Source organism: Diuraphis noxia, unplaced genomic scaffold (assembly GCF_037042655.1).
Source record: "Diuraphis noxia isolate RWA-SAM2 unplaced genomic scaffold, SU_Dnox_SAM2 contig0001, whole genome shotgun sequence".
NCBI lineage: Eukaryota > Metazoa > Arthropoda > Insecta > Hemiptera > Aphididae > Diuraphis > Diuraphis noxia.
Window position 1 is genome coordinate 53,440,753 of NW_028301711.1, and position 26,019 is coordinate 53,466,771.

General features: G+C 26.3%; 2 protein-coding genes across 5 annotated transcripts in view; one reads left to right on the plus strand and one right to left on the minus strand.

Annotated features, from left to right (window-relative positions):
* Positions 1-13,934, minus strand: part of LOC107162218 (putative Rho GTPase-activating protein CG5521) — a 34,179-nt gene extending 20,245 nt beyond the window's left edge. For all 4 annotated transcript variants that reach the window (XR_016189671.1, XM_089217073.1, XM_089217072.1 and 1 more), the window contains exons 1-13: positions 13,508-13,934; positions 13,285-13,395; positions 12,716-12,887; positions 12,464-12,633; positions 12,269-12,384; positions 5,660-5,801; positions 5,433-5,574; positions 4,798-4,969; positions 4,654-4,719; positions 4,521-4,589; positions 4,270-4,430; positions 3,115-3,226; positions 1,420-1,542 (exon numbers count right to left, since the gene is read on the minus strand). Coding sequence is in view for 3 of the 4 variants with exons in the window: in XM_089217073.1 (XP_089073199.1) it covers positions 1,420-1,542; positions 3,115-3,226; positions 4,270-4,430; positions 4,521-4,589; positions 4,654-4,719; positions 4,798-4,969; positions 5,433-5,574; positions 5,660-5,801; positions 12,269-12,384; positions 12,464-12,633; positions 12,716-12,887; positions 13,285-13,395; positions 13,508-13,613 (1,662 nt within the window). In the remaining variant the exon portion in view is untranslated. The remainder of the gene's footprint in view (positions 1-1,419; positions 1,543-3,114; positions 3,227-4,269; positions 4,431-4,520; positions 4,590-4,653; positions 4,720-4,797; positions 4,970-5,432; positions 5,575-5,659; positions 5,802-12,268; positions 12,385-12,463; positions 12,634-12,715; positions 12,888-13,284; positions 13,396-13,507) is intronic.
* A 5,849-nt stretch (positions 13,935-19,783) lies between these two features.
* On the plus strand, positions 19,784-24,861 carry LOC107162219 (uncharacterized). The gene is made up of 4 exons (XM_015509016.2): positions 19,784-20,145; positions 20,220-20,713; positions 21,823-22,354; positions 23,767-24,861. The coding sequence occupies exons 1-4, from the start codon at positions 19,977-19,979 to the stop codon at positions 24,417-24,419; spliced, it is 1,848 nt and encodes a 615-aa protein (XP_015364502.2). The 5' UTR covers positions 19,784-19,976; the 3' UTR covers positions 24,420-24,861.
* Positions 24,862-26,019: the final 1,158 nt, after the last annotated feature.

The window sequence follows — 26,019 nt, forward strand, 5'->3', positions numbered from 1 at the left end:
GATTTAGATTTTGATTGGAGTATGAATCAGAGCTATGAACATATTGGTAAGATGGTACTATTGTATTACAATGGAAGAGATTTTTTTTTAAATTTAACATTTAAAGACACATTAATTTGGTGCAACAATTAAAAAAAAAATCTTAAACATTGAGATTTTTGGAAGCAATATAAGTAAAATGTATTGCACATGTTGATCAAAATAAATAAATATCTCTAAAGTTTTTATTATTAAACTTACTTCATTAATGTATCTATCTTATGTGAAAATATCAGACAATTTGATTTTTAGAGATCCCTAAAAGGCTGCATGTTACTTGCGTCCCCAAAAAAAGGTATATTTTACAGGTAGTAAATTTGACCAGTAACTTGTGTCCGGTTTTGGGGACACAAGTCGGCTACCTATATAATTATTATCAATATTTACTACTAAAATCACTTAAAGTCGATATCATCGTGTCACTAAAATCAATAGTTCATAAACTATACTGTATAATAAATCTCACTATTTGAACTGAATACATGAATTTTTTATCATGCCAAAATGTAAAAATATGAATTTTATTATTATAACAAATTGTAAAAAATAAGAATTGTAAAATTAAAATTAGTAAAAAAATTAAATTAAAATGTGTTTTTTATTAACTTATTGATAGGTTAGTGTGACGCAACTAACTTACTGATAATATTATCGGATGCAAGTAGTATGTCTCCCCCCTAAAATAGTGGTGAGTGGTCAAGGGGTATATGAAAGAAAAAAGTTTGAGAAAGGCTGATTTAGACTATTACATTGTATGCCAGAATAGAGTTTTAAGTAATAAGTTATTAGTTAATTATAATTAAAAATATTTAATTCCATAAAAAATTAACTCTAAATTAATCTACTTTATTAAAAACAGAAAAATTAATTACTTATAACAGTAAAAAATATTGTATAATAAAATGCCCTTAGAAATATAGGGTAATCCATCTCTGCCCAGAACATTCTTTTATATAAAATGATTTAATATATAGCCATATAGCAAGTATAATATGATACAGTACTTTTTGACTATATTTTACAATATACTTTAATGCACGAATTTAGGTTTATCTTAGATCATTATCCAAATTTTTAACAAACTAAAAATTATTGCAATGACAAAAAAAATTTTATAAGTGCGTTGAGGATCACCAAAGTTCAAACATTTTCTAAAATGACAAGTTTGAAACCTATATGATCTAAATTATTAAAATTTCTAATTTAAAAAATATGGTAGTTAATTTTAAATTAAGAGTGATAATAAAAATTATTTTTATTATTATCAATAAATATAACTAAGCATCAATGCACTAAGAGTACAAGATTAATATATTTTTAAAATAATTATAATATATAGTAATAGTAGTAAAATACAATTACATAAAAAAAATTACTTACCGACCATTCCCTTATGAGTTCTTCCCATTGAGTAAGTGAACAAAGTACTGATAGAAACTGATCCCATAATTTCTCAGAAATAGGTACATTTAAATTCGCTTTTATCCAAGTTACAATCAAAGTCTATATTGAAAAAAAGTTAATTAATATTAGAATTGCTTAACAGTTGGCACAAACATGCTCAGGTTTGAAATTGTTCCACATATAATCTTACATACATGCATGTAAATGCATAGCATTTAAAAAGATATAAGATTAAACTTAAAAAAACTAAATTATTATTTCATTTAAAAGTATATAGATAGTTGAGAGTTATGACATTCTAAGTATGAACAATATATCATAAACCATAATTATGATGTATACTATACAATGTATAATATACATAGTAAAAGTAAATTAATAAGCTAAACATTTTTTTAAATATTATAAAAAACAAAACCCAATAAATATATCCTGATACAAATATAGTTGATACCTTTTTATCATAGTGATTATAATACTGCATACATGTAATTTGTTCAGATTTAAAAGCATTCACTCATATCTTAAGAAAAGTTACACACATTAACGTGGCTAAGAGCATGTTGATTGTTTATAATGCCAATTTCTCTTATACCAATATCATATCATTAAATTCATACTGCAATAGTATTTGAATACATAAAAACCATATATTTATATAAATATTAAATGTCATGCTACATTTACAGGCAAATTTGTTAGAAAATATGGTGTTTCATAAAACTAAAAACCAATTCAGTTAGTTTAGATAAATTAATTTATTAATAGGTTATATGATATTATTATAACCAGGATTTTGTGGTAATAATAAAAATAATAGTTGTAAAAAGGAAATAATGCATATGGTAAAGTTACTTTACTAAAGTAAATTAATTAAATATAAATTATGAATTTATCTCTTAATTTATACCAAACAAAAACTTTCATGCTGGTAACATTTATTTGACAATAACATCTTAAATGAAAATACCTGAAAACGTTGCATGTTTTGAATATCCAGCAAGGACGACTACCAAAATACTTAAATTTTTATGCCTAAAGAAATTTTTAATTCAAGATAATCAAAAATTTATAACAACTTGCCTTTTTTAGCATTTATAAATAATTAAATATATAAGAAGCAATATGTATTATACCTATACATTGTAAAAAAAAAAATTGCCATGAAAAAGACAACTTTATTAAATTTAATTGTTAGCTTTTAAGTATTATTATACCAAAGATACCTTAAGAGGACACCATAGCCACATGTGTTGTCTTTGTCACTCACAAAGATTTTCACTATTGAATTCACATACTATATTTGTACCGAAGTTTATTTATAATTAATATTAGAGTGAATTTATCTATAGTCAAATTTGTAGTGTATGATATAATATAAACTGTGCATAAGCGGATAGTTGATTTTCAAATGAATTATAAGTACTTAAGTAATTCATTATTGAGTATAACTAATTTTAAAATTAAAATATGAAGAAAAAGAACTCTTTGCTCAAGCACAGTTTATATTATATTATAGACTAAAAATTTTATTATAATTAAATTCACTCTAATATTAATTATAAATCAATTGCAGTAAGAATATTGTAAGTAGATTTAATATGTTACACATGTGTTAAACAGAGATAACACATGTGAGTATGAAATTTTCTAAATTGCTACTATTTTTACCTGAAATATTGCTGGGGCTAACTTTCCGGATAAAGTATCTTCTTTTCGCCTGGGTGGTTTTTTATTCAAAACAAGCGTAGTTATCCTTAACAGAACATTTAGCAATTGCTCCCTGTAAAAATAAAAGATAATAATTTTTATTAATTATTCGAAAAAAACATCTTTGATATAAATCTGGTTATTTCTCTGCTATTTAGAATTGATACTATAACTTTGAAAAACACCCAACCTATGCTATACTTTATTATAAAATCTATATATTAAACAGAGGTTTATTATGGTTGTATTTTCTATTATAAACTTAATATTTGCAACAAACAAACAAATTCAGTCAGTTCACTAAAAGATTTGTTGAAAGTTTGTTGATTTTATAGAGTTAATTTCTTGTAAATACATTTTTTATTTAGTGAATCTCAAATATCTAGTTAGTTGAATTTTAATACGGTTGTGATAATATTACAAGTATTACTTTAGTAAAATTATATTGGAAAAATATTTACAAGTATAAAGGTAAAAAGTTATGATTTTAGAGATTAAAAATAATATAATAAACTAAAATGAAATATTATATTCTTCATTTCTGTTTAAATAATACTGTAAAATCCTTGTTTAAATTTAAATGTCTATATCTATCATAATTCTGCAGTTTAAGTCTACAATTAAAGATATATAACTTTGAAAATTTTATATCAAACAATCAATTTTCGGTTAATTTTAAGCTAATTGACCTTTTTGTTTAAATTCCATTTGACATAGTGACTAATTAACAAAATGTATATGTCATTAGTTGTGGAAAGTATATTAAACGGTTAATTTCAAACGCAATGATAAACCTTATTATATAAATGTATTGAATGAAAGATATGGTTTTTCAATACCTATGTAATTTTTCATATGTACCCACTATTTGAGGTAAAATTTTCATGATAGAAAACTTTACCTATTTGATATCTTATATAAATAATCATTTTTCGAGTAACATAAAATAAAAGGCTACATTTACAATTTTAGGTGATAATAATATTCAGCAAGACAATACATATTTTATGTTATTATGTAGTCATATTACAAACTTTTAAGTTGAAATGTATTAAAAATATAATAAATAATAATATACAATAACATAAGTTAAAAGAAATAAGCAAAATACCTTACCAAGTTTTTAAAGACATGTATGTATGCATGACCATATATCTATAAATATTCAAAACTCGTTTGCAGGTGTCTACTTGTTCTTCTAACAACATTGGATACTCAGTACCACTTTGGGCCACAAATACATGTAATGCATTTGTCATAAATAATTGAATGACATTCTGGAATATAATTTAAAAATTACATTTTTAATCATGAGAATAATACATTCATTTTGTAGGAATATCAATATATAATAATTAAAAAATTACCTGGAATCCTGCTCTAATATCGCCATATTTTGGTTCATATTTAACGGGTGGAATTTCTTCTGCATTATGCTAGATAAAATATGAAAAAGTGTTTACTATTTAAATCTAAATAATTGACAATTATTCAACTTACATCTAAACCAGATATTTGTACATTTGTTCCTTCTGGATCCAACATGAAAGGAGGTTGTTGAGACACCTGTATGGAGGTTAAATTGTTTTAAATAATGTAGCTATAATTACACATACTATTATTCATTATTTTAAATATACATACACTTAGTTGAATCCAATCTTTGTACACAGCAATAGTTCTCCTAATTGCTATAGCCCAACTAAAATTCAATAAAAATGCCTGACGAAATATTTCATGAATTAGATTCACATTTTCTCTTGATTTGTACAAAGTATCCCTGACAATTTCAAAAGCTACTAATTGGGCTTTGTCTCTGTAACAAATATTTATTTTTAACTGAAAAATTAGTAAAACATAATTTGTATTTAGAATGCTTTATGATAATTTAGATTTTAAATCAGGTAATTTTTAACTAATTAAATTTATTATTATTACGGAACAAATTCTGAGGACAATACACATAATGTGACAACAAATCATGACGTAATCATCCTCTTACAAATGTGACAAATTAACTAGTTTCAATTATACATTGTTAGCTTTAGTTTTAGTATAAATTGACCAACAACCAAACATTATTATAATGTTAGATTTGTTTTCAATAATATTTATTGTTTTAACATTTAAATTTTATAATTAGAACTAGGTTAATCACATTATTACTAAACCTAACAACACAAAATTGGAATTAATTGTAAAATTAAGAATATTTTGTATATGTCACGTCTACTTAATGTTACAATCAACAAATAATTTATTTTAATATTTTTATATACCCAATATATTTCGATATCAAAGGAATATTTGGGTAGTGTTTTTGTTTAATGTCTTGAGTATATCCAGCAAGCCATTTAATCACACATACTCGACAACTACTATTAGTATCATTTCTGCTTTGATTAGAACAATCTGGTAAATCTGTAAACAAAAGGAATTATAACATTTTAAATTTCAACTATATACAACAGGTTAGTTTAATGATTAAAATTTGATTTATGCTTACCTGTTGTTTGTTTGTAAACATTAGTAGCTGTTGAATAATCAGGAAAAATAGCAGGTAAATAAAATTGCTTGAATTTTTCAAATAAATAATTGAAACATCGTCTTTGACAGTTTTTCAGATCTTTCCACATTATACGTGGGACCTATAATTAATAATTTATATATAGTAATCTATTTCTTCATAAATCATAGTATCTATCAAAATTTATTGGGATTATATCATATATTGATAATTGATAAATAATTGAAAAACGTATATACATTTTTACCAATATGCTTATACAAACTATACTATGTTCAACTCAATGAATATTTAAAGAGGCCTAATATCATAATATTGCCAAAAATGGTGTACCACAGAAACAAAAATAGTCAATATGAAAGGGCATTTATCTTAAATTTTCAGAATAATTGACTTTTATTGCATAAAAAACAAAAAATATCAAATGTCTATAAAATTACTTAAAAAAAAGTTGAAATATTTTGAAAATTTTATCAAGTATAGAAAATGTCAGTATAAACATTCAGTAAAAATGTCATGTATCTACGGTACATTTCTAAGGGTTATGCTAATATCTAAAGTCAATTTTCTCAAAAACCTAACCCAAACTACTATCTTTCTTTATTTTTTTTTTCACGGGGCTTTTCCCGGGAACTTAAAATTTTCAAATGCACCAAATAGATTTATTTTCTGTAACTGAAGTTGAAAATAGAAGCATTATTTCGACAACTTATCATGTAGATAGACACACAAAAAACACAAACACAAACACACACACACACATACATATCATTATAAAATCAATACATTCATCAGTCCTCTCAGAATCTAAAAACTAAGAAAATTTCAAATTTCTATAAATAGCTAACAAAGAATTAAAGTATTTTGAAAATGTTATCAAGTATAGGAATCGATAAAATAAACATGTCAAAAATTTTATATTTATATAGTTATTCATTCTTAAATAACAACAAAAAAAGAAAATCGGTGTATACAAGAGAAATTTAGTGAAAATCCTGTTGTAAGAATTTGAAATTTTAACGCTTAAAAACATTTAATTTAACTTTCTGGTAAACATTTATTTGATAAAAGTAAAAACTTATTGAAAATCTTATACTGAGTTTTGAAATTATAGATTTAAATAAATACATTTTAATGAATTTTTAATTTAAAATAATTTGCAAAATTTTCGTGATTTTTACGTATTTTTTTAAAATTCAAACTTTAAATGTGTATAAAAAAAAATATGACTATGTATATTTAATTTTTTTTAAATTCCATTGTAACAATATACTAGGATCCTTGTACTAAATTTTCAAGCTTTTTCACCAAACAAATAAAATTTTATTGACATTTAAAGAAAAAAAAATGAGTGTTTTCCCGTTTTTCCTCAATTTTTTTTTGTTTTCCCAGCGTTTTTGAAAACTACTAAGAATTTAAAATTTTGACCTTTCCAATGCACCAACTAGATTCAATTTCCCACCTGAAAAAACTACTGAAGTTGAAAATCGAAGCTTTATTTCGACTACCTGTTGTCTACACAGACACAAAAAAAACACACACACATTGTAAAATCAATACATTTATTGCTCCACTCAGAATCTATAATAGTTCAATGTTTAACAAATGTACTAATAGGTAATGACAACAACACAACCAAAGACAGTTTTATAATATTAGAATTATAATATGTTATAGGCAATTTGAATTACAAATACAAACAAATTTCACATTGTCTGTAGCATTATACCTAAAAAAATTAGGAAACGGATAAAATAATTTATATAACAATGAATCACAAGGCAGGTTGTGTATTTAAATTGGAAAGCGATAATCAAATTAATCACAGTAAATTTTTTTTAATTATATCTTTATATGGGTAACTGATAGAAAATCCAGAAAACTGCTTCTTGCTTCAATAAAATTGCTGTTAGACTATTAAAGTTAGTCACATATTTTATTATTGAGTCTTAAGTTTATATATTTAAATTTATTGTAAGACCTTTATTTAAAGCAAGAAACTTGGAAGATGTATTTAATTATGGGCCAACTCTTATACTCTGAAACTTTGAAAAATAATTTAAGGCAAATTTAACATTTTCTTAGAACAGAATGAACTTACATATATATCTAAAAACCAATTTGGTTTTAAACCAGATCTAAGTACTACTGGGCCTTTATTTTACAACTCAGTTTATCTACAAGAAACTTGATAACAATGAAAAGGTTGCTAGTGGTAGGCATATTCGGATTTGTCAAATCTGGATTTCACGGATAATCCGGAGTATTCGGATTATTCAACTCGATTTTGCTGTTCAATGACTCATTTTTATATACTAATAATATTTTAATTTTATAATATAATTTTCAGACAAAGGTATGCAAAATTTCAAACGCATTTTAAGTACCAGTGATGTTTTGCGCTTAGCTTATCAAATCCATAAATCCTGATAAGAATTTGATTCAAATACGGATTTGGATATCCAGATATTCGGATAATTCAGATATTTGGATTTTATAACCATCCCTAGTAGTTGCAGTTTTTTTAAATCTAGCTAAGGCTTTTGATACTGTTGTTGGTAATATTATAATAAAGAACATTTGTATAATTTTGGTATAGGAAATGAAAGTTTACTTTGGTAGAATGATTCACAAGTCACTTGGAAAATAGAAAACAAGTGGTTACTATAAATGGAGTACAAAGTAGAGAGAAAAATATTAAATATGGCGTACGCTGAGGTAGTGCCTAAGGCCTAAGGACCTGTATTATTCATGCCATTATATATATAAATTACTTATAAAATATTAAACCAAATGGATTAGTATTTACTTATGCAGATGATATCTCTCTGCTCTCCACTCTAGTAACACAAGAGAAAATGTTAAAATCTGAGCATAATGAAGAGTAAAAAAATGTTTAATGATTTAAAAATAGAAAAAATGGAAAGTTGTCTGTGAATATAAGTAATATTGTTTTTATAACTTTTTCCTTTAGAAATCTACCTATATTTTCAATCAATGAAATCAAGATCAATTCTAGAAATGATAACCTTTTGATATGTTTCAATCGTTAAAAGACATTATGAGTAAATAAAGTGTATTATGTAGGTTTATATTATAAAGATAGAAACTTCTTACTGGGATATTCATATCAATATTTACTACACATTTTTCAAATAAAATGAAATATTGCTAACTGACACTATGCACACCATTTCCCACCAAGCATTAGGAGTCTGTCTTTCAATATGGATTAATAGTATAGTGATAAACGTTCAACATAATTCGTTGCCTCAGTTCAAAACTTCAATATTTCAAAAAAAAATTCAAAAGTGAGTTATCTACGTGATATTATTCGCAAAATTAGGACGATTTCAATTCTATAACGCAATAACTTTTAGTTCAATTATTCACCTCTAGAGGTCGTTTATTTCAATCTAGAACCAGTAGTTTCATAATGGCATGGTTACTTCAAAAGTGAAATAACTAGACATAATATTGCGTTATTGAACTGAAAAATGTTTGTAATTTCTGAGTTGATACCATGAATAAAAATATTTTAATTATATATAATATTGATAATGAAGGGACTTGTTATTTTTGGCATGAAGAAATGGGTAACAGAGGTTCATGTGAAATTGGATCATGTCTGTATCAGTTTATAAAAAAACAAGAAAATAAAGGGAAAAAAATTGTGTATTACTGTGATAATTGTGGAGGAAAAAATAAAAATAAATATGTAGTGTCAATATTAATGTACTATGTTATAACTCTATAATTCCATCAATTGCTATAAAGTTCCTTACAGTGGGTCATACTCAAAACGAAGGAGATTCAATGCACGCAAGAATAGAAAGCGAGGCTCAAAGAATACTTAAGGGTGGTCCAATTTATGAATCATCTCAATGGGTGAGTATAATTAAATGTGCCAAAAAAAATGGAAAACCTTATATAGTAAATGAAGTACAAAAAGAGGAATTTTATGATTTGAAAAAACTATCAACAGACCTAGGTAATAATTATAATATAAATGAAGATGGTGATAAAGTGTTGTGGAATTCAATCAAAATTTTTGAAAAAGAAAAAGATACTCCTACAATATTGAAGTATAAGACAAGCTACAATGAAAAAACTTTTAAAAATATTAACGTACGACAAATGAAAAGAAAATCAATTGATTTCAATATCCCAGAGTTTAGAACATTGACTACATCTGGTACAATTAGTGATGCTAAGAAAAAAGATCTTTTATCTCTTTGTCATTGTAATGCAATTCCAAAAAGTCATTGGGCATTTTATGAAAACTTAAAATCATCATCTATAGACAATAACAACTATGAGAATGACTTAAGTGACTAATCCAGAAATGTGTATGATAATAATATACAATGTAAATATAAATTTGTTTATAATTATGTTACTTATAATTACAAAGATATAGTTATAAGATACAATTTATTTTTTATTTCATAGATTATATTATTATGTTTTTACTTTTATAGTAAATTGGTTGTTATTTTAAATTTTGAATACTTAAAAATATTTTTTATTTATAAAATACCTATCTAGTTTATAATTTATCATCCTAGTTAATTTATGCAATATATCAATTTATGTGGATAGTAATTAGTATTTCAGTTCAATAATGAAATAAGTCTAGTTGTTGCATGTATTTAGGTAGAATTTTAGTTCAATAATGCAATATGTCTAGTTATTTCAAAATGTTTGTAATATTTTGATTCAATACTGATATATGTGCTTAAGTACACTTTTTAAATGAATGATACTTAAAATTTATATTATAATTAGGATTTACTTATATAGTAACAAGTGCATTCCAAATTTGAATATTCTATTTATAATCAAAAATTATGTATGGTGATTCTAAAATATTAGGTTTTTTAAAACTGTTATATCTCAATAATAGTATTTTTGAGTTATTGCAGTTTTGAACTGAGACGTCGAATTATTATCTGTGACCTATAGAAATACAACATTTTATCTTAAGAATCTGTTCGTACAAAAAAGGTTGTTAGGGTAGCATGGCATAAAACTATAGAAAACTTAGAAGATGCTACACAGGATGCTAATTGTCTTACAAGTGAGTAACATAGCAAATTTTACGTTCAGCAGATCACGTTTAGTTCTGTTAGTTAACAATTTAGAGTGAGTTGACCTCTTATAAAAATTAAAGGTAACATTATTATGGAGAGCTTCTCATAGACTTTTTATTATATTTTAATTTTAAAGTGAGTTATGAATATTTTAAAATTGTAAATTGTTTGTATATCTTAAAATACTCATAACTTGCTTTAAAATTAAAATATAATAAAAAGCCTATGAAAAGCTTTCCATAATAGTGTTATCTTTAATTTTTATAAGAGGTCAGCTCACTCTGAATTTTAAGCTAACAGAGCTAAAATTGATCTGCTGAACGTAAAATTTGCTATGTTATGTACATGGAAGACGGGGACAAACACATGCGGGTGTAACGTCCTTTTAAGATACTTCCAAATAAATTATTGTACAAAAAAATTGCAATTTCATTATGAACAAGCAAAATTAATAATAAAAAAAGATACTAAGAGTGATATTATAACATTATGGAGTGAAAGGAGCATTTGGTAAACATTTAGTTGATTATCTATGTCCTACTCAAGAACGAGTTTTATCACTCAACTAGAGAGGGAGTGGAGGGGCTAATTGAGTTCAAGAATTTGCATACTTGTATTTTAAATCTATATACAATTTTAATAAATACACATGTGTTTTTAGTTTTTTACCCATATCTATAGTCATATATAAAACTTTTTTTTATGTATTTTTTTCAGCATGATAATATATTTTAATGAGATAAAATGATATAAATTTAAATAATATAATGAAATAAATTATTAATATGACTATGTACAATATATCTACAAGGTGTCGCTTTGTCATGATACATGGAAATAAAGTGTATTGTGCTTAATTAATATACATAGTGTTCATACTTCATAGCCATGATTAGAGTCAATGTCAAAACTTGTTATATGTTATCTAAATTCTAAACATACTCAAAATTTGTAAAGAGGTGATATACTGTTGTGTCTGGCAAACAAAATTTGTAATATATATATATAAATGTTATATACATATTTTAGTCTTAATAAGAAGGGGTGCCCAAAAACATGTATTGGTAAAAAGAGAATCACTGCACTAAACCACCAACAATAGTTTATTGATCTAGTTAGCCAAGTTCACACAATAATTATTGAAGGACTGACATTGTATAAAAACCTATATAATATAAAATAAAATGTATAATACTTTATTGCTTAATGACTCATAAACAATTAAACGAAGAATGATATCAGTTAATCAATAAACATAATTAATAACTTTGATAAATGTTGGCTATTAATATGAATTCAGGCAATATTTAAAATATAAAGTGATAAGTGGTGTCAGCATAGAGAATAGAAGCTAAAATAATTTGTAATTTTTCAACACCACTGACTACTAATTTATTTGTAAATGATCATTATTATTATTATTATTGTTTATTTTTCTAATGTTTCTAAATACTTAGATATATACCATATAAATGATAAATACATTTATAATTACCTGATTAACCATTAATTCTAGAAGGGATTCTAAATAGTATTTGACTACATCGTCTGGCTGCTTTTCACCCATTTGAGGTGCATATAAAAGATTAGTTTCAACAGTACCAACTGGGCCTAAATTTGTAAAAAAAATAATAATAATTTATTAATTGAAATTACTAAACATTGTGAATATTATTAGAATGTGACTTACTTAATGAATTATCATGTAAACTTATAGACGATGAATGGATATTCCAGAGAGCTGCCAATCCAGGATGTTCGGGTATTGGGCTAGAGAATCCAGGTACAAGTGTTGCAAATATTGCATGCACCGAGTCAGGTGCATTATGTCCCAAAATTTGATACCATAAAATAAAAAACCTAAGTATTCAGCACAATTAGTAAGACATAAGATTAAAATAATTCTTATAAATTGATTTTATATGTAAATAATAATAATTACTTGATCCCATCACGTCTTAAGCGCCATGAATTTTCTGGATGTAATAGTTTGGTAATAATCATACAAATACTGTGACATTGCCATCTTTGTGCTACAATTTCTGGACATAGTGTTAGTACTTTTTCTAAGATTATTAGAATAGTATCAAGTTCATCTCTATGAATTTTAGTTACTGTAAAAATACATAACATAAAAGATATGAACATTAACACTAACAAAAATCTATCTATGTAAATTAATATAACCCAATTTTATAAGTTTTTTTAATATTAGAGACTGAAAATAACATATTAGGTACTCAGAAAAATTATCTCAAAATATTAAACTACTTTGATGCTTTGTGACTAATCCGGGGAGCATTAATTTAATCTAAAGAAACTTAATACAAAATTATATTATGAGTTTAATTTTAAAAGTTTTAATAATTGGTTTTTGTTACTGTTTTGTTCATAAATAATTTAGAAATTCCCAAAAAAGCTAAGCCTAATAAACAATTGAAAATTGTTGGTATTAAAAAACCACAATATTAAAATATTAGGTACTTATAGAAAAAAGTAAACATTATCTACCTCTTTGTTTCAAATTGGCTTCAACACAAATGAAACTTTCATAAAATATTTGATAGATACTGCTGTAGTTGCTTTCGAACAAATGTTTAGATTCATTTTCGTCGCTGTTGTCTAAACAAAAACAAATGTCATGCATGTCATTAGATGGTTTTGGTCACAAAACGGTTATATGCACCAAATCTAACCAGAACAGCAATGTTGTTCTCAAAAACCCAAAACGTACCCAATAAAAATTTCAAATGTTTGAATCTGGTGGCTGTGTCTTTTTTCGGATCCAATATCTTGTGTGCCGATTTCTTCACGTCCGTTTGTGCTTTCTTACTGAACATTTTTCGGCACGCAGAGTTTTAACATTGTTTTTGATCGATCCAACGTGTCGGCCAACGTCGGTGACACGGGTCCATTAGTGGTGAACGGGACACGACGGACGAGAAACGGTAACGATATTGTAATAATGTTATGGCGGTGGCAGCGTAAATAAAATTGTTGTGAATTAGCAAAACGCCGCAAAACGATCGACCGCCGGACGGTAGACGACAAACACAGAACCGTACATCGTTGATATAATTTGTCAATTTGCGCACGAAATCGGAAATACTGCGGAACTCTCGATCGCTATCAAAGTGTTTTAAATTATCAGACGTGTTATCAGGCGATGAGTAATAAAACAACAATAATACGACATCATCAAGTATGTTGTTGTTGTTCGCACCACGATCATAGATGTTATCTATATTCTGTTATAATCAGACGGCGTGACGACGTTTTCGAAAGACAACGGAACGTTCGGTCCGCTGTGACGGTAGTTGGCATCTATGCGACGCTCACCGAATTTATTCAACAGTTGTGGCGCCAATATAAGACGACTGATGATCGAAATGAAAAAACAAAGTATCAATAATAAGAAAAAACTTCAAAAGAACGTCGGAAACATTGTTTCGAATTGTAATATTACGATTGTTAAAAAGGACACGAGTCGAAAGATCTTCCGATATTATATTGATAGCATAGGTAAGATATATGCATCAACTTAAGTGCTGTACAAGTGAGTACCTACGTATAAAACGATGGTATCATAAATATTTATAAAACATAATAATATATTTATTACCTTTTGTACATAGTTGTATCCGCACGCCTATTGCCTACGACTGCGGAGTCGGACTGAATATTTGTATGTTTAGTACACGATTAGTCGTGTTACCTGTGCGATTTAATAATAGGTACCTATACTTATATTACACTGTATTACGACTTTATGAGTGTAATGACGTCTCAAAAGACTCGAGTGGCTTTATGCTTATCGAATCCACATAAATTTGGAATTACAAATTACAATAGGTTCGTTGTTAATCCATAAAAATTATAATGTTACACAGATAACTCTTAATAGTATTATTATTTTTTCTTCGCGCGGTACTTATATATGTATTAAAAGGACGCTGCATTTGTTTGTGTTGTCTCCGTCTTACACTCGTACTACATGTCAAATTTTCGTTCACTAGTTTCAATAGGGTGCTGTTAGTCTTGAATGTCTTGATATTAGAGCGTAATGACCTATTATCAAACTTTTAAGTAAGAACATTATCTGTGTTCTCTCGTTGGTTTTTACGATATTTTAATTTTTAAATGAGTGATCTGTATTTTCAAATATTTAGACTTAACATTCTTACATTATGAGGGGGACGCGGGTTGCAAGTTACAACACGAGCGAAAGGCGTCAGTCACGCACTTGGCCTACTCTTATTGTAGTACGAAATACAAATCATAAATTAAGAAATGTTTACTTAGATCTATACAAACTGCTGCTGTAGTCTGTTGTAGTTATATTACAGTTCATGAGTATTATGACCACTGTCGAGATTATACTTGTCTAGCTGTCTAGAATTTTAAGAGCGTAGCGTGCATGTAAGCACTGTTAGCACTGCTTACACTTGAGAAAAGGGAAAAATAAGTTAATATTAATGTTATTATAATAGCAAATTAAAATTAAAATTTAATCTTCGACTAATTTTAGACTCTGAACGAAGTGATGAATGTATTGATTTTACAATGATATGTGTTTTTTTTTTTGTGTGTGTGTGTCTGTATACAGCATAACTAGTCGCAATAATGCTTCAATTTCAAACTTTGGGGGTGGTTTCCGATGTAAAAGTGAATATCCTTGGTGCATTATACAGGGCGATTTTTTTATCATGAACCACTCATTATTTCAAAAAGTATCAATGTTTTTGAAAATATTTTTTTACAAAGTTTCATGTTGTTAAAAAAACAACGTTTTTATAAAAAAATTATATTTTTTAATATTTTTTATCCTTATAATTTTTGAAGTTTTTTACTTTTTTGAATGGCAACCTAGAGTTTTAATTTCATATTCCAAAGCAGAATATTTTTCTAAGTATTTTGATACGTAAAAATCGAATTTTGGACGAATAGTTCATGAGTTATAAGTATTTAAAGTTTAGACAAGCGGAGTAGTGGACAAACATTTTGCGGGGTAACCCCGTACCACTCCACTCCGCCAATCTAAACTTTAAATACTTATAACTCATAAACTACTCGTCCAAAATTCGATTTTTACGTATCAAAATACTTAGAAAAATATTCTGCTTTGGAATATGAAATTAAAACTCTAGGTTGCCATTCAAAAAAGTAAAAAACTTCAAAAATTATAAGGATAAAAAATATTAAAAAATATAATTTTTTTATAAAAACGTTGTTTTTTTAACAACATGAAACTTTGTAAAAAAATATTTTCAAAAACATTGATACTTTTTGAAATAATGAGTGGTTCATGATAAAAAAATCGCCCTGTAGAGGTAAAAAGTAAACATTTTCCAACAGTTTTCAAAAAAATCGAGAAAAACAAAAAAAAAAAATGACAGAAAAACGAGCAAGTAATTTTGAAGTTGAAAAATCATAAAAATTTTTGTGTTTATAACTAAGAATTAAAAATACAACACTAAGTTTTCCATAAGTTTTCCTTCAAATAGCTATAGATAAAACTCGAAGCTTCATTATAGGAAAAATTTTAAGTGCGTTTGAATTTTAAATTTTTTCAAAATAGCGTAACGATAACGATTTATCCTCAAACGAATTTAAATATTTGTTATTATTCAAAAAGTATAAGTCGTAGACACATGAAAATTTTACCAGTTATTTAGATTGGCATTTTCTTTACATGATCTAATTTTCAAAATATTTTGACTTTTTTTGAGATATTTATAGACAACTGAAATTTTCAATTTTTCAGAAATTTTTTTTTTGAAGTGTTGATAAACATTGTTTGGCCCTATCAAAAATTATAAGAATACATAGGCACAATTTTCTTTTATTAACATTTGAAGTTCAAATATTGACAAAAATTCGTCAAAACCATGAATATATATTTTTTTGTGTCTGTCATCTCGTTTTGGGGTAGTAAAAGTGCTTCGATTTTTGACTTCAATACCTTATTCGATCAGAAAGTGAATCTAGTTGGTACTTTGGGATAAACAAACTAAAAATTTAGGGAAAAACGGGAAATTTTACACACAATAAGTTTTCGACAAAATCGATTTTGATTATTGATGTAACTTTAAAACAAATGACCATTGATACATGAAATTTTCACCGAATGTTTTTATAAGTATATTCTATCCACCATGAAATTTTCAAAATTTTTTGACTTATGTAGTACTATTCATAGGTATATGCAATTTTCGATCATTATTAGTTTTTTTTTTAAATTAATATCGATACAAATTTATTTTTTGGGTAGAAAATATTGAAGATTTAATACAAGGCTCTTAATATATTATTACAATATCAGTTGAAAAATAAAAGAAATTCATAGTCACAATTTTTTTTTATAAGCATTCAAATTTTGAATTTTGACATAATACGTAATAATCACAAAAATTCGCAAATTGTTTTAAGCTAGAAATTCATAAAAAAATTTCTTTTTAAATCTAAGATTTGAAAATTTAATACAAGATTCTTTAAAAATTTGTCAATGTTTATCACAAAAAAAATATCCACCGGAAATTCAAATTAAATTTTTATTAGCATTTGAATTGCAAATATTGACAAAAATTCCATGGATATTTGCAAATTATTTTGTAGTTCAAAACTCATAATATTGTTTGTATTTATATCTAAGGACCTAAGGTTATAAAATTTAACACTAAGTTTTCCATAAGTTTTGCTTCAAATAGTAATAGAGAAAATTTGAAGCGTCATTATAGGAAAAATGTTTTGAGCGTTTGAGTTTTAAATTTTTATGAAATCGCGTAATGATAACGATTTATCCTCAAACCAGGTATATTTATTTCTATGCTAATATAAAGTATTATGAATTATGATAACTACATGCAATGTTTTTGGAAATATTGATTAACCCATGCCTTATTCAAAATGCGACCTAATTGAAAAATAATTTATTTGTTTCAAAATAGAATATGTGACAATATTTAAATATAATATATCCTAGACTGACAAGTCATCTCCGTTCAGAATCGTTTTTCGTATACAATATGATACCTATCATTGCATTCAAATTTAATCCCATCCATTACAGTAACCTACTGTACAGCAGAGCGACATCCACGACTTACCCGCTTTTTTTTTTTAAGTTTCGACAATAATAAATAATATGTTTAGAATATAAGATAATAATTTTGACGAACACAACCATATTTTGATCATATTTTGATCATCGCCGTCGGCCTTTGCGTATGATGGTGGAAATACTAGAAAATCTAAAAAAAATTTTTGTTCTATTACACTTGGTATTGACGTGTTGTGTCGTCGTGTAACATGTCCTGAAACTGCTTACGTGATCTAATAGACACGACTTACATATAATGTTGTAGAGGGGGGGGGGGCTTGTATTTATATACAATTCGTAACTTGTAAGCATTTATGATTTTGCATACATCACACCATCTCGGTACCATACGGTTTATTACTATTATTATTTCCGATAAGGCGATAATCGTCAATAAATTATTTTCGTGTTAATATTTAGTATGCTATAGAATAAGGATATAAATCTATAATTGTATACACTTATTTAATTATTGAAAATGGAAGTGGAGCTGCCAATTTATAATTGTACATAAATTGTTAAAAGTTATAAGGAATTGTATATATTTTTTACCGATTAAATATAGTTGACTGTAAAAAAGATTACTTATAAATTTCCAATACATTAGTTATTCTTCATACACTTTCTCAAAACCCACGCTACGCCACTGAATTTTAATTTATTATAATTTAATGACTATCAATAATTTAAATTTAAATGTGAGTAATGCGCTTTTTAAAATATTGCTATGTATTTACATAGTAATCTCAATTTAAAAATAAAATAATGACACAATATTACAATTAAGTTCTATGAAGTTCGCTAAATAATATTTTTACTTTAATGTTTTGCTAGCTGTACTTGCACTGCTTCGCCAATGAAAATAATTGCAAATCTAATATCCTGTAAATTTTCATTTTTATTATTAATCATAATATGATCTATTGAATGAAGAAAACTTATAATGCCTGATGGGGCCAATAGAAAAAATTGATACTTATTAATATTGCTAATTTTTATCTTTTGATGAATTTAATCTATGAAGCACAAAAATTAGACTTCGTATCTTGACATTTTGAAAGTAATTAGGTATAAGTAGCTATATGTGGAGTAAACTATATAAATTATGTCAGTATTTTTATAATAATATAAAGATTTAATGTTTGTCTATCTTTATCAAACAATAAAAAATAAAAAATCCACCGGGAAATCAAATATTTTAATAAGTAATAATAATCTTTAATAATATATATCGTAGACAGATAAACCGTCTCCACTCAGAATCGTTTTTCGTATACAATGATATAATATCATTGGATTCAAATTTAATTCCATCCATTACAGTAAGTCAGTAACCCATTTGTAACCTACTGTACAGCAGAGCGACATCCGCTTTCCTGCTTTTTTTTTGTTTTTCCCGGCGGTTTTCTCGAGAAAATTAATTTGGAACGTAATAATTTTTTTAAAAATATGATTTTTGAGGATTTGTTATTACATGAGTATACAGGGTGATTCTTTTATCATTGAACACTCATTTTAAAAAGTATTTACTTTTTTCAAAATATTTTTTTACATAGTTTCAAGTTGTTAAAAACCAACGTTTTTATAAAAAATTATATTTTTTAATATTTTTTATCCTTATCGGTTTTTAAGTTTTTTACTTTTTTGAATGACAACATAGATTTTTAATTTCATAATCCAAAGCAGAATATTTTTCTAAGTATTTTGATTCATAAAAATCGAATTTAGGACGAGTAGTTTATGAGTTATAAGTATTTAAAGTTTAGATTGACAGAGTAAAGTGGTACGCGGTTGCCCCGCAAAATGTTTGTCCACTACTCCACTTGTCTAAAAGCTACAACTTATAAGATATAATATCACTGTTCTATGATAATATCTTGGTCCGTGGTTATAACTGAATACTGATAACAGCCATTGTGATTTATAACGTCATATTAATATGTAACATGATTTTGTATTTTTGAATGAACAACCCACGTTTTTTATCATTTAAGATTTAACAATTGTCGATTTATCCACTTTTTGAAAATTCTACAACCCGTTCCAAGTTTGATTTGTACGCTTTATTAATTATACTACCAATTCACCAATCACCAGTGTTATAATGGTGGTAGTTGACTACTCAAGTCACGACCGCATCCGTCGTAATAACTACAACCAGAATGATGATACAAGTCAACAGCTAGATCATGATGCCATTGTCGATATCGGTATAGCAAACTTTTGTCCTCGACTGCGTCAAGCTATTAGCGCTCTTTCACGTCATACAGTTGGTGAGTCATACACTACAATTTTATTTAGATAGTTTGGTAACTTACTTTAATATTGTTTCTATATATTTTCTAAGGTCCATTACAACAACGTGTGCAGTTATCAGACTTTCAGAGTTCTACCTTATCTTCTTTACCAACAGAAGATTTGAGTTCAAATGCACAGCTTCCTCGGAACGACAAGTTTGTCCTCGCATTACCATATTTATATGAAGACAATTTACCATTATCCAGACATAATTTTATGGTACGGTGGTTAATAATAGCACAGTGTGGCCATCCAGATAAAGCACCCGAAGTTATTTTACTAGAAACAGACTATTCATCCGTGAATTCAGGATATGGTGAAACATCATCACGTAGGACACTACAACGCCCTCAACAACTGCAACGCCGTCAGTATCAAACTAATCAAATTATTCAAGAACGATATTGGCAACAATATGTGGCCAGTGATGCATTTTACATTCAATGTTTAACCAAATGGGATAAAATAATTAATAACAGTTCATTTATATTGCAATACTGTTTGTTAGCAGATCAATTATATGAATGTTATGTTAATTTTCAGGTATGAATATTAAAAATACAGCATAGCCAAGGTTTATTCTAAGCATTTTTTTCAACTGCACAAAATGAGTAAATGACAGTTAAATGACTGTAATGTAAACGAGATAGCGGAGCGCTCCCGCTTGCATACCAACATCTTGCCAAATTGTAAACAACAACTAGAATGTTTCACTAAAACGTATGTACTTTTTGTCAATCACTGTTTAAACATTCTTCAATCTTAAAATTAAAATTAAGATGGCAATGAGAAATGATTGTTTTTAATTTAACTTAATAATAAATTAAATATATATTCAGATTTCTTATTGCATTAATAGTTATATTAGTACAGTGGGCAAAATATAGCTGTTCAAAAAAAATGGACATTATCAAATCCTCTAAATAAAAAGCAAATCTGAATTATCACAAATAAGTGAACAATTCTGGATACAATTTTAATTGTTTACTTAATTGTGGCTCATGAAATAAATATAAATGATAACAATAAAATATAAACTAATTAACGGTTTTATAATATAATATAAGTAGGTATTTTCATAAACTATGTTCAATGATTTTAACTATATTAATTGTGTGTACAATAAAGAAAAAATGTATACTGAACCCTACTTAAAGGTAAGAACAACTGGTTGAAAGTTACTTTTTTATTAAAATTTAATTTTTAAACAATTAGGTGAGTAGAAATATTTGATAATTTAAAAATAATTATAACATGCTTGTTAACTTAAATATTTCAAATAATCCATGAGATAACACATATAATGTTCTTACTTTTAAGTTGTATTTAAAGGTCACAAATTCGGTTCAATTAAACATAGATTTGTTTTATTGTACGATTGTAAGTATAGCATGTAACATACTTTTAAGTACATCACGACACTCAATGTATTATAATAATTTATAAATTACAGTTCCAATCTATAGAGGAAAACGATTTTATCTGAATGCATAATACAAAATAATATAAATTACACAAAACATATTTTACAAGTGTGTATCTAACTTTTTCAACTACTTGTGCAAAATATTTCCAAATGTGCCTTAGAATAAGCCTTGAGCTATAGACTCTAATATGTTTGATTTTTTTTAATAAATGTCTTGCTTATCTAGCTTTACAAACTCAAAATTTCATTGAAATCTACGCCAACAATGTTGCATCCACCTCCACATCTGGTTCAAGCATATACTCAATACAAACAACTAACTAAATTATCAAAACTAAACATGGCAGAAGTAGGTAATGTGACAAACGATATCAGTGTTGAGCTTTTTATCGATTTGGACAATGGCAATAATTATGATGATCGCCGTAATCAAATAACTTGGTCTGCTACAGTACGCATGCGTTCTATAATCAGTTTGGTTTCATCTAAACAAACAGCATCAACAACTACTGAGGCTACTGACTGTGCGGATAACACCAAAATATTTTCACAATTGGCTTCAGTAACTGGAATCTTTCCCCCAACTGCTAATAAAAATGCCACCAAACCAGGTGATGCCAAAGTCCCTTTAAATGAAAAGTTTGTAGTAAGAATTCTAAGTTCGAAATTATGCCGTACCACACCACAAGGAGGCATGATGGCAATTATGTTAAATGCCATAACAGGTCGATGTTTTGACACGGCAATGATAGATTATGGTGAGTAATTAATATATTTATAAGTATTACTATAATGATTTACTTTTATATATGTATAGTGTAGATTATAAAATATATCTGATTAGTGATTAGGATACACAATTTTTAATTCAATTCTTAGAATTGATAGGTTTCCTCGTCTCAAAAAAAACCCCTGTGTATGGTATTGCACTCAATACTAGTCTTATATATTTAAAATAATTTATACATTTTCTCATTTTTAAATATAATCACAAACATAATTTGTACTAGTCACCTTGAACATCAGTGACAACAAGCAATAAATTCCTGGGTAGTCCTTCAGCCTTATCAACATCTTTGATCAGTATTCGAACTATGGTTCCAATATTTATAACTTATGGCCAGTTGTACCGTTTATGGTTAAACTTCGATTATGCTTAATCAGCTGATTACAGATATTTAACCGTGCAAATTCGGCCGATTAAACTCCGGTTAACTTTAATCAGAGATGGTACAACTAGCCCTTATTGTTTCCTATTTGATGCTTATATCAATTTTTTATCACAAGCACTTAATATTTTTTACTGTTATTGATTAATTTATTAATTAACAACATAATTACTACTAATTTTTTAAATGTTTAATAATAACATCAATAAATCATATATCATGATCTATGTTACCTTCAGAATAAATAGACTGTTATAATAGTTTCTATGTTTTCTTCACTATTAAAATCCTAAAAACAACTTTTATATATATTTATAAGACAGAAATCTTATTTTTATACATAAATTCATTTCACATCATTCTCATTCCAAATAAACCAATTTATTTTTGCTTCTTTTGGCCTTTTTTGATTTTTTCATTTATACTAGCTGTGGCATTAGTATATTATGTTTATGATGCTATAGTATTAAAAAAAATGTAATTTAATCAATCAGAAAATCCGAAATACGCAGTATGGACTAAATGGTTATATTGCATAGTTTTCTATATATTATGTATAAAAAACATTCCGTCAGACAATAGAGTACTATTAAACTACTGAAAATCTTGCCAAATATATGGTGTGAATTCTTTTTTTAATTTCAATCAATTTTTCAATTTTTTTTATTCAATTTTACAGCTAATTCATGTTAATTTTGGTCATGCTTCTTTTTGGTTTTTTTAAAGTAAATATGCTTCATTTTTGCTTTTTTAAAACATTTTGTCCTTTTTTTGTATTTTTATTATGCTTTAAAATCCAAGCCCTACTAAATGGTTACACATAGTCAAGAACATTCAATGTATTATCTTACACTTTTATTAAAACAATCTTATTTTAAAAATTATTTTGCTATCTCGTTTAAATTTTTACAAATTTTAGTTTTCATCCGACACAAAATAAAAATTTATGAACATACAAGTTTTGAAAATTTGATGCCTATAGATTCTTTGTTTTTTTACAGTTACATATGTACGCCGAGTGCAACAAGCCGCAGTTCAAGCTTATAATTATGACCCCAGCAATAGTCAAGAAGATAAACAAACATCTGATGCTGATGATAACAATTCAATTAAATTACTTCTTGAAGCACTTCACGAAGTGTTTTGTGATTATCCTTCGAATGGTAATTGCCTATTAGATTATCAAATAAACAATAATGAAACATCTTCTAAGGATACCACAAGTTATTTTCGTTTTTTGTTGATTGATGATGAAATGGTCACTGAAAATACACAACTTAAATACATTCTAACTATCGAGTATAACAAGGAAATCTCTGAAAAATTACAAACTTCAGCAGATTTGGAAAATACTAATCAATCTATGGTTACAAAATCAGTTCCTGTTGTAGCATTGCGTTCTGTTTATGATGATGAAAACGTTGATAATTACTTGAATATTGATATTGATGACTTAATTAAAACAGATAACCTTGTGAAATATTATAGTGAGTTGGCCAACATTATTAAAATTACAACTAAAAATGGCATGCGGAAATTACGTAAGGATGTGTTAACACCAGTGTTGACTCGATATAATAAACAATGGGCCCCTACTGATCCATATTTTGTAGCTTCGTCAAGCACCCCACCTCCTTATCCGGCAATGCTATAAAATTTAATTTAATAAATTTATAAATACTATTTATAAAAATTATGAAATTTTTTTTAAAATTAAGTTTTGAATACACTTTAATGTGTTAAAATCTAATTAAGTACAAATTGCATTCTGTGCTAAGATAATACTATGGATTTTTTGTTTTTTGATGTAATATCATGAGATTATATTAAATTTGTCCAGTATTTGTTTATGAATATATACAAGACTACAGAAAAACTACCCTTTTATTATGCAAAAGTTTCATTTCATTGTGTAAAAAAATCTTTTTGCATTATTATATAACTTTTGAACTATTACATTTTAATACTATTAGGTTAGATATTTTCATAAATTGTTTAATTTAAGTATTTCAAGACTTAATATTATAATTTAAAATATATGTTAATTGTATATTTATGATTTATTCAAAATAAATATGTATGTTTACATTTTAAAATATTTATTATTTTAATACTTAAAGCCTGAAAATTTAATTTAAAGGTTTATAATACCAAAGTTTGTTTAGATTAAGAGTTATTCACCAAAGTCGTATAATGATAACACAAATTATTTTGAGTCAAATTTGAATTTTTAAATTTAACAATCATTACAAACATCAACCCAAGTTTAACTAACTGATTTTACTTGTTTGTTGTTTTGTTCATATATTCATTAATATAGATAATTTGAATAATTTATATGGCAAGTCATATTTTTTGTTAGAAATGGAGCCAATGTTATAATGAGTTATATTATACTTTATACCACGATGTACGATAATATTAAAAATGTCAAATCAGTCACTAAGGTCTAATGGTCTTAAATTGTATGATGTAAACAAACATTTTAAAAACAAAACAACTCCTTAGAATACAATTATCACTATAATGTTAAAAATATTGAGGAACAAAAAATGTTCTTTATTTAGGAATAAAGAAAGAAACTAGTTCCTTTTTTAAGCCAGAGATGTAGTTTCTTCTTAACAAAATTTATGTTTAATAATTCCTTTTTTAAGGAACTTTCTAAGCACTGCCTATTTATTTATAATTTTAGATTTTGAATGGAGAGATAGATGTATTTTATAAATTATAATGTATGTTATATTTTTTGAGTATGCCTACATAAATAATGCAATTTACAACTATTATGATGGATTTTAATAGAAAAAGTTATTTAGTTGATACTTTGTATTTTAAAGAAATTAAAATTGAAAACTCAAAGGAGTTTTCAAATTGTTAATCAGGAAAATAAAAATTAAATTAAGAAAAAACTTAAAATTGTTTTATGAATACTAATGCTGTAGATAGTTACATAAAATGATTTCTTAATATTTACACCTACATTTTGAAGCTGAATGGGGGATTCAGGGGGCCCCCTTTCACCAAAAATGTTGTTTTTTATTAGATTATACGTTATTATAGGATATTGTATTTTGCAAAATGTTTAAAATGTATTATGATGTTTTTTTTTTAAATTGATTATTTAGTTGGATATACATAAATTGTTGTAGATACTTACGTATCATAGATACTGCAGAATAATTCTGATCGTCTGCCATTGCCTTTGATCAATAACTACGCAAACAATAATTATTAATAGTTATGTCTTATGACTT

Coding starts and splice junctions, on each gene's coding strand:
- LOC107162219 (XM_015509016.2), top strand. CDS start 19,977: ATGGTGGTAGTTGACTACTCAAGTCACGACCGCATCCGTCGTAATAAC. Junction 20,146..20,219: donor TCTTTCACGTCATACAGTTG/GTGAGTCATACA, acceptor ATATTTTCTAAG/GTCCATTACAACAACGTGTG. Junction 22,355..23,766: donor CACGGCAATGATAGATTATG/GTGAGTAATTAA, acceptor GTTTTTTTACAG/TTACATATGTACGCCGAGTG.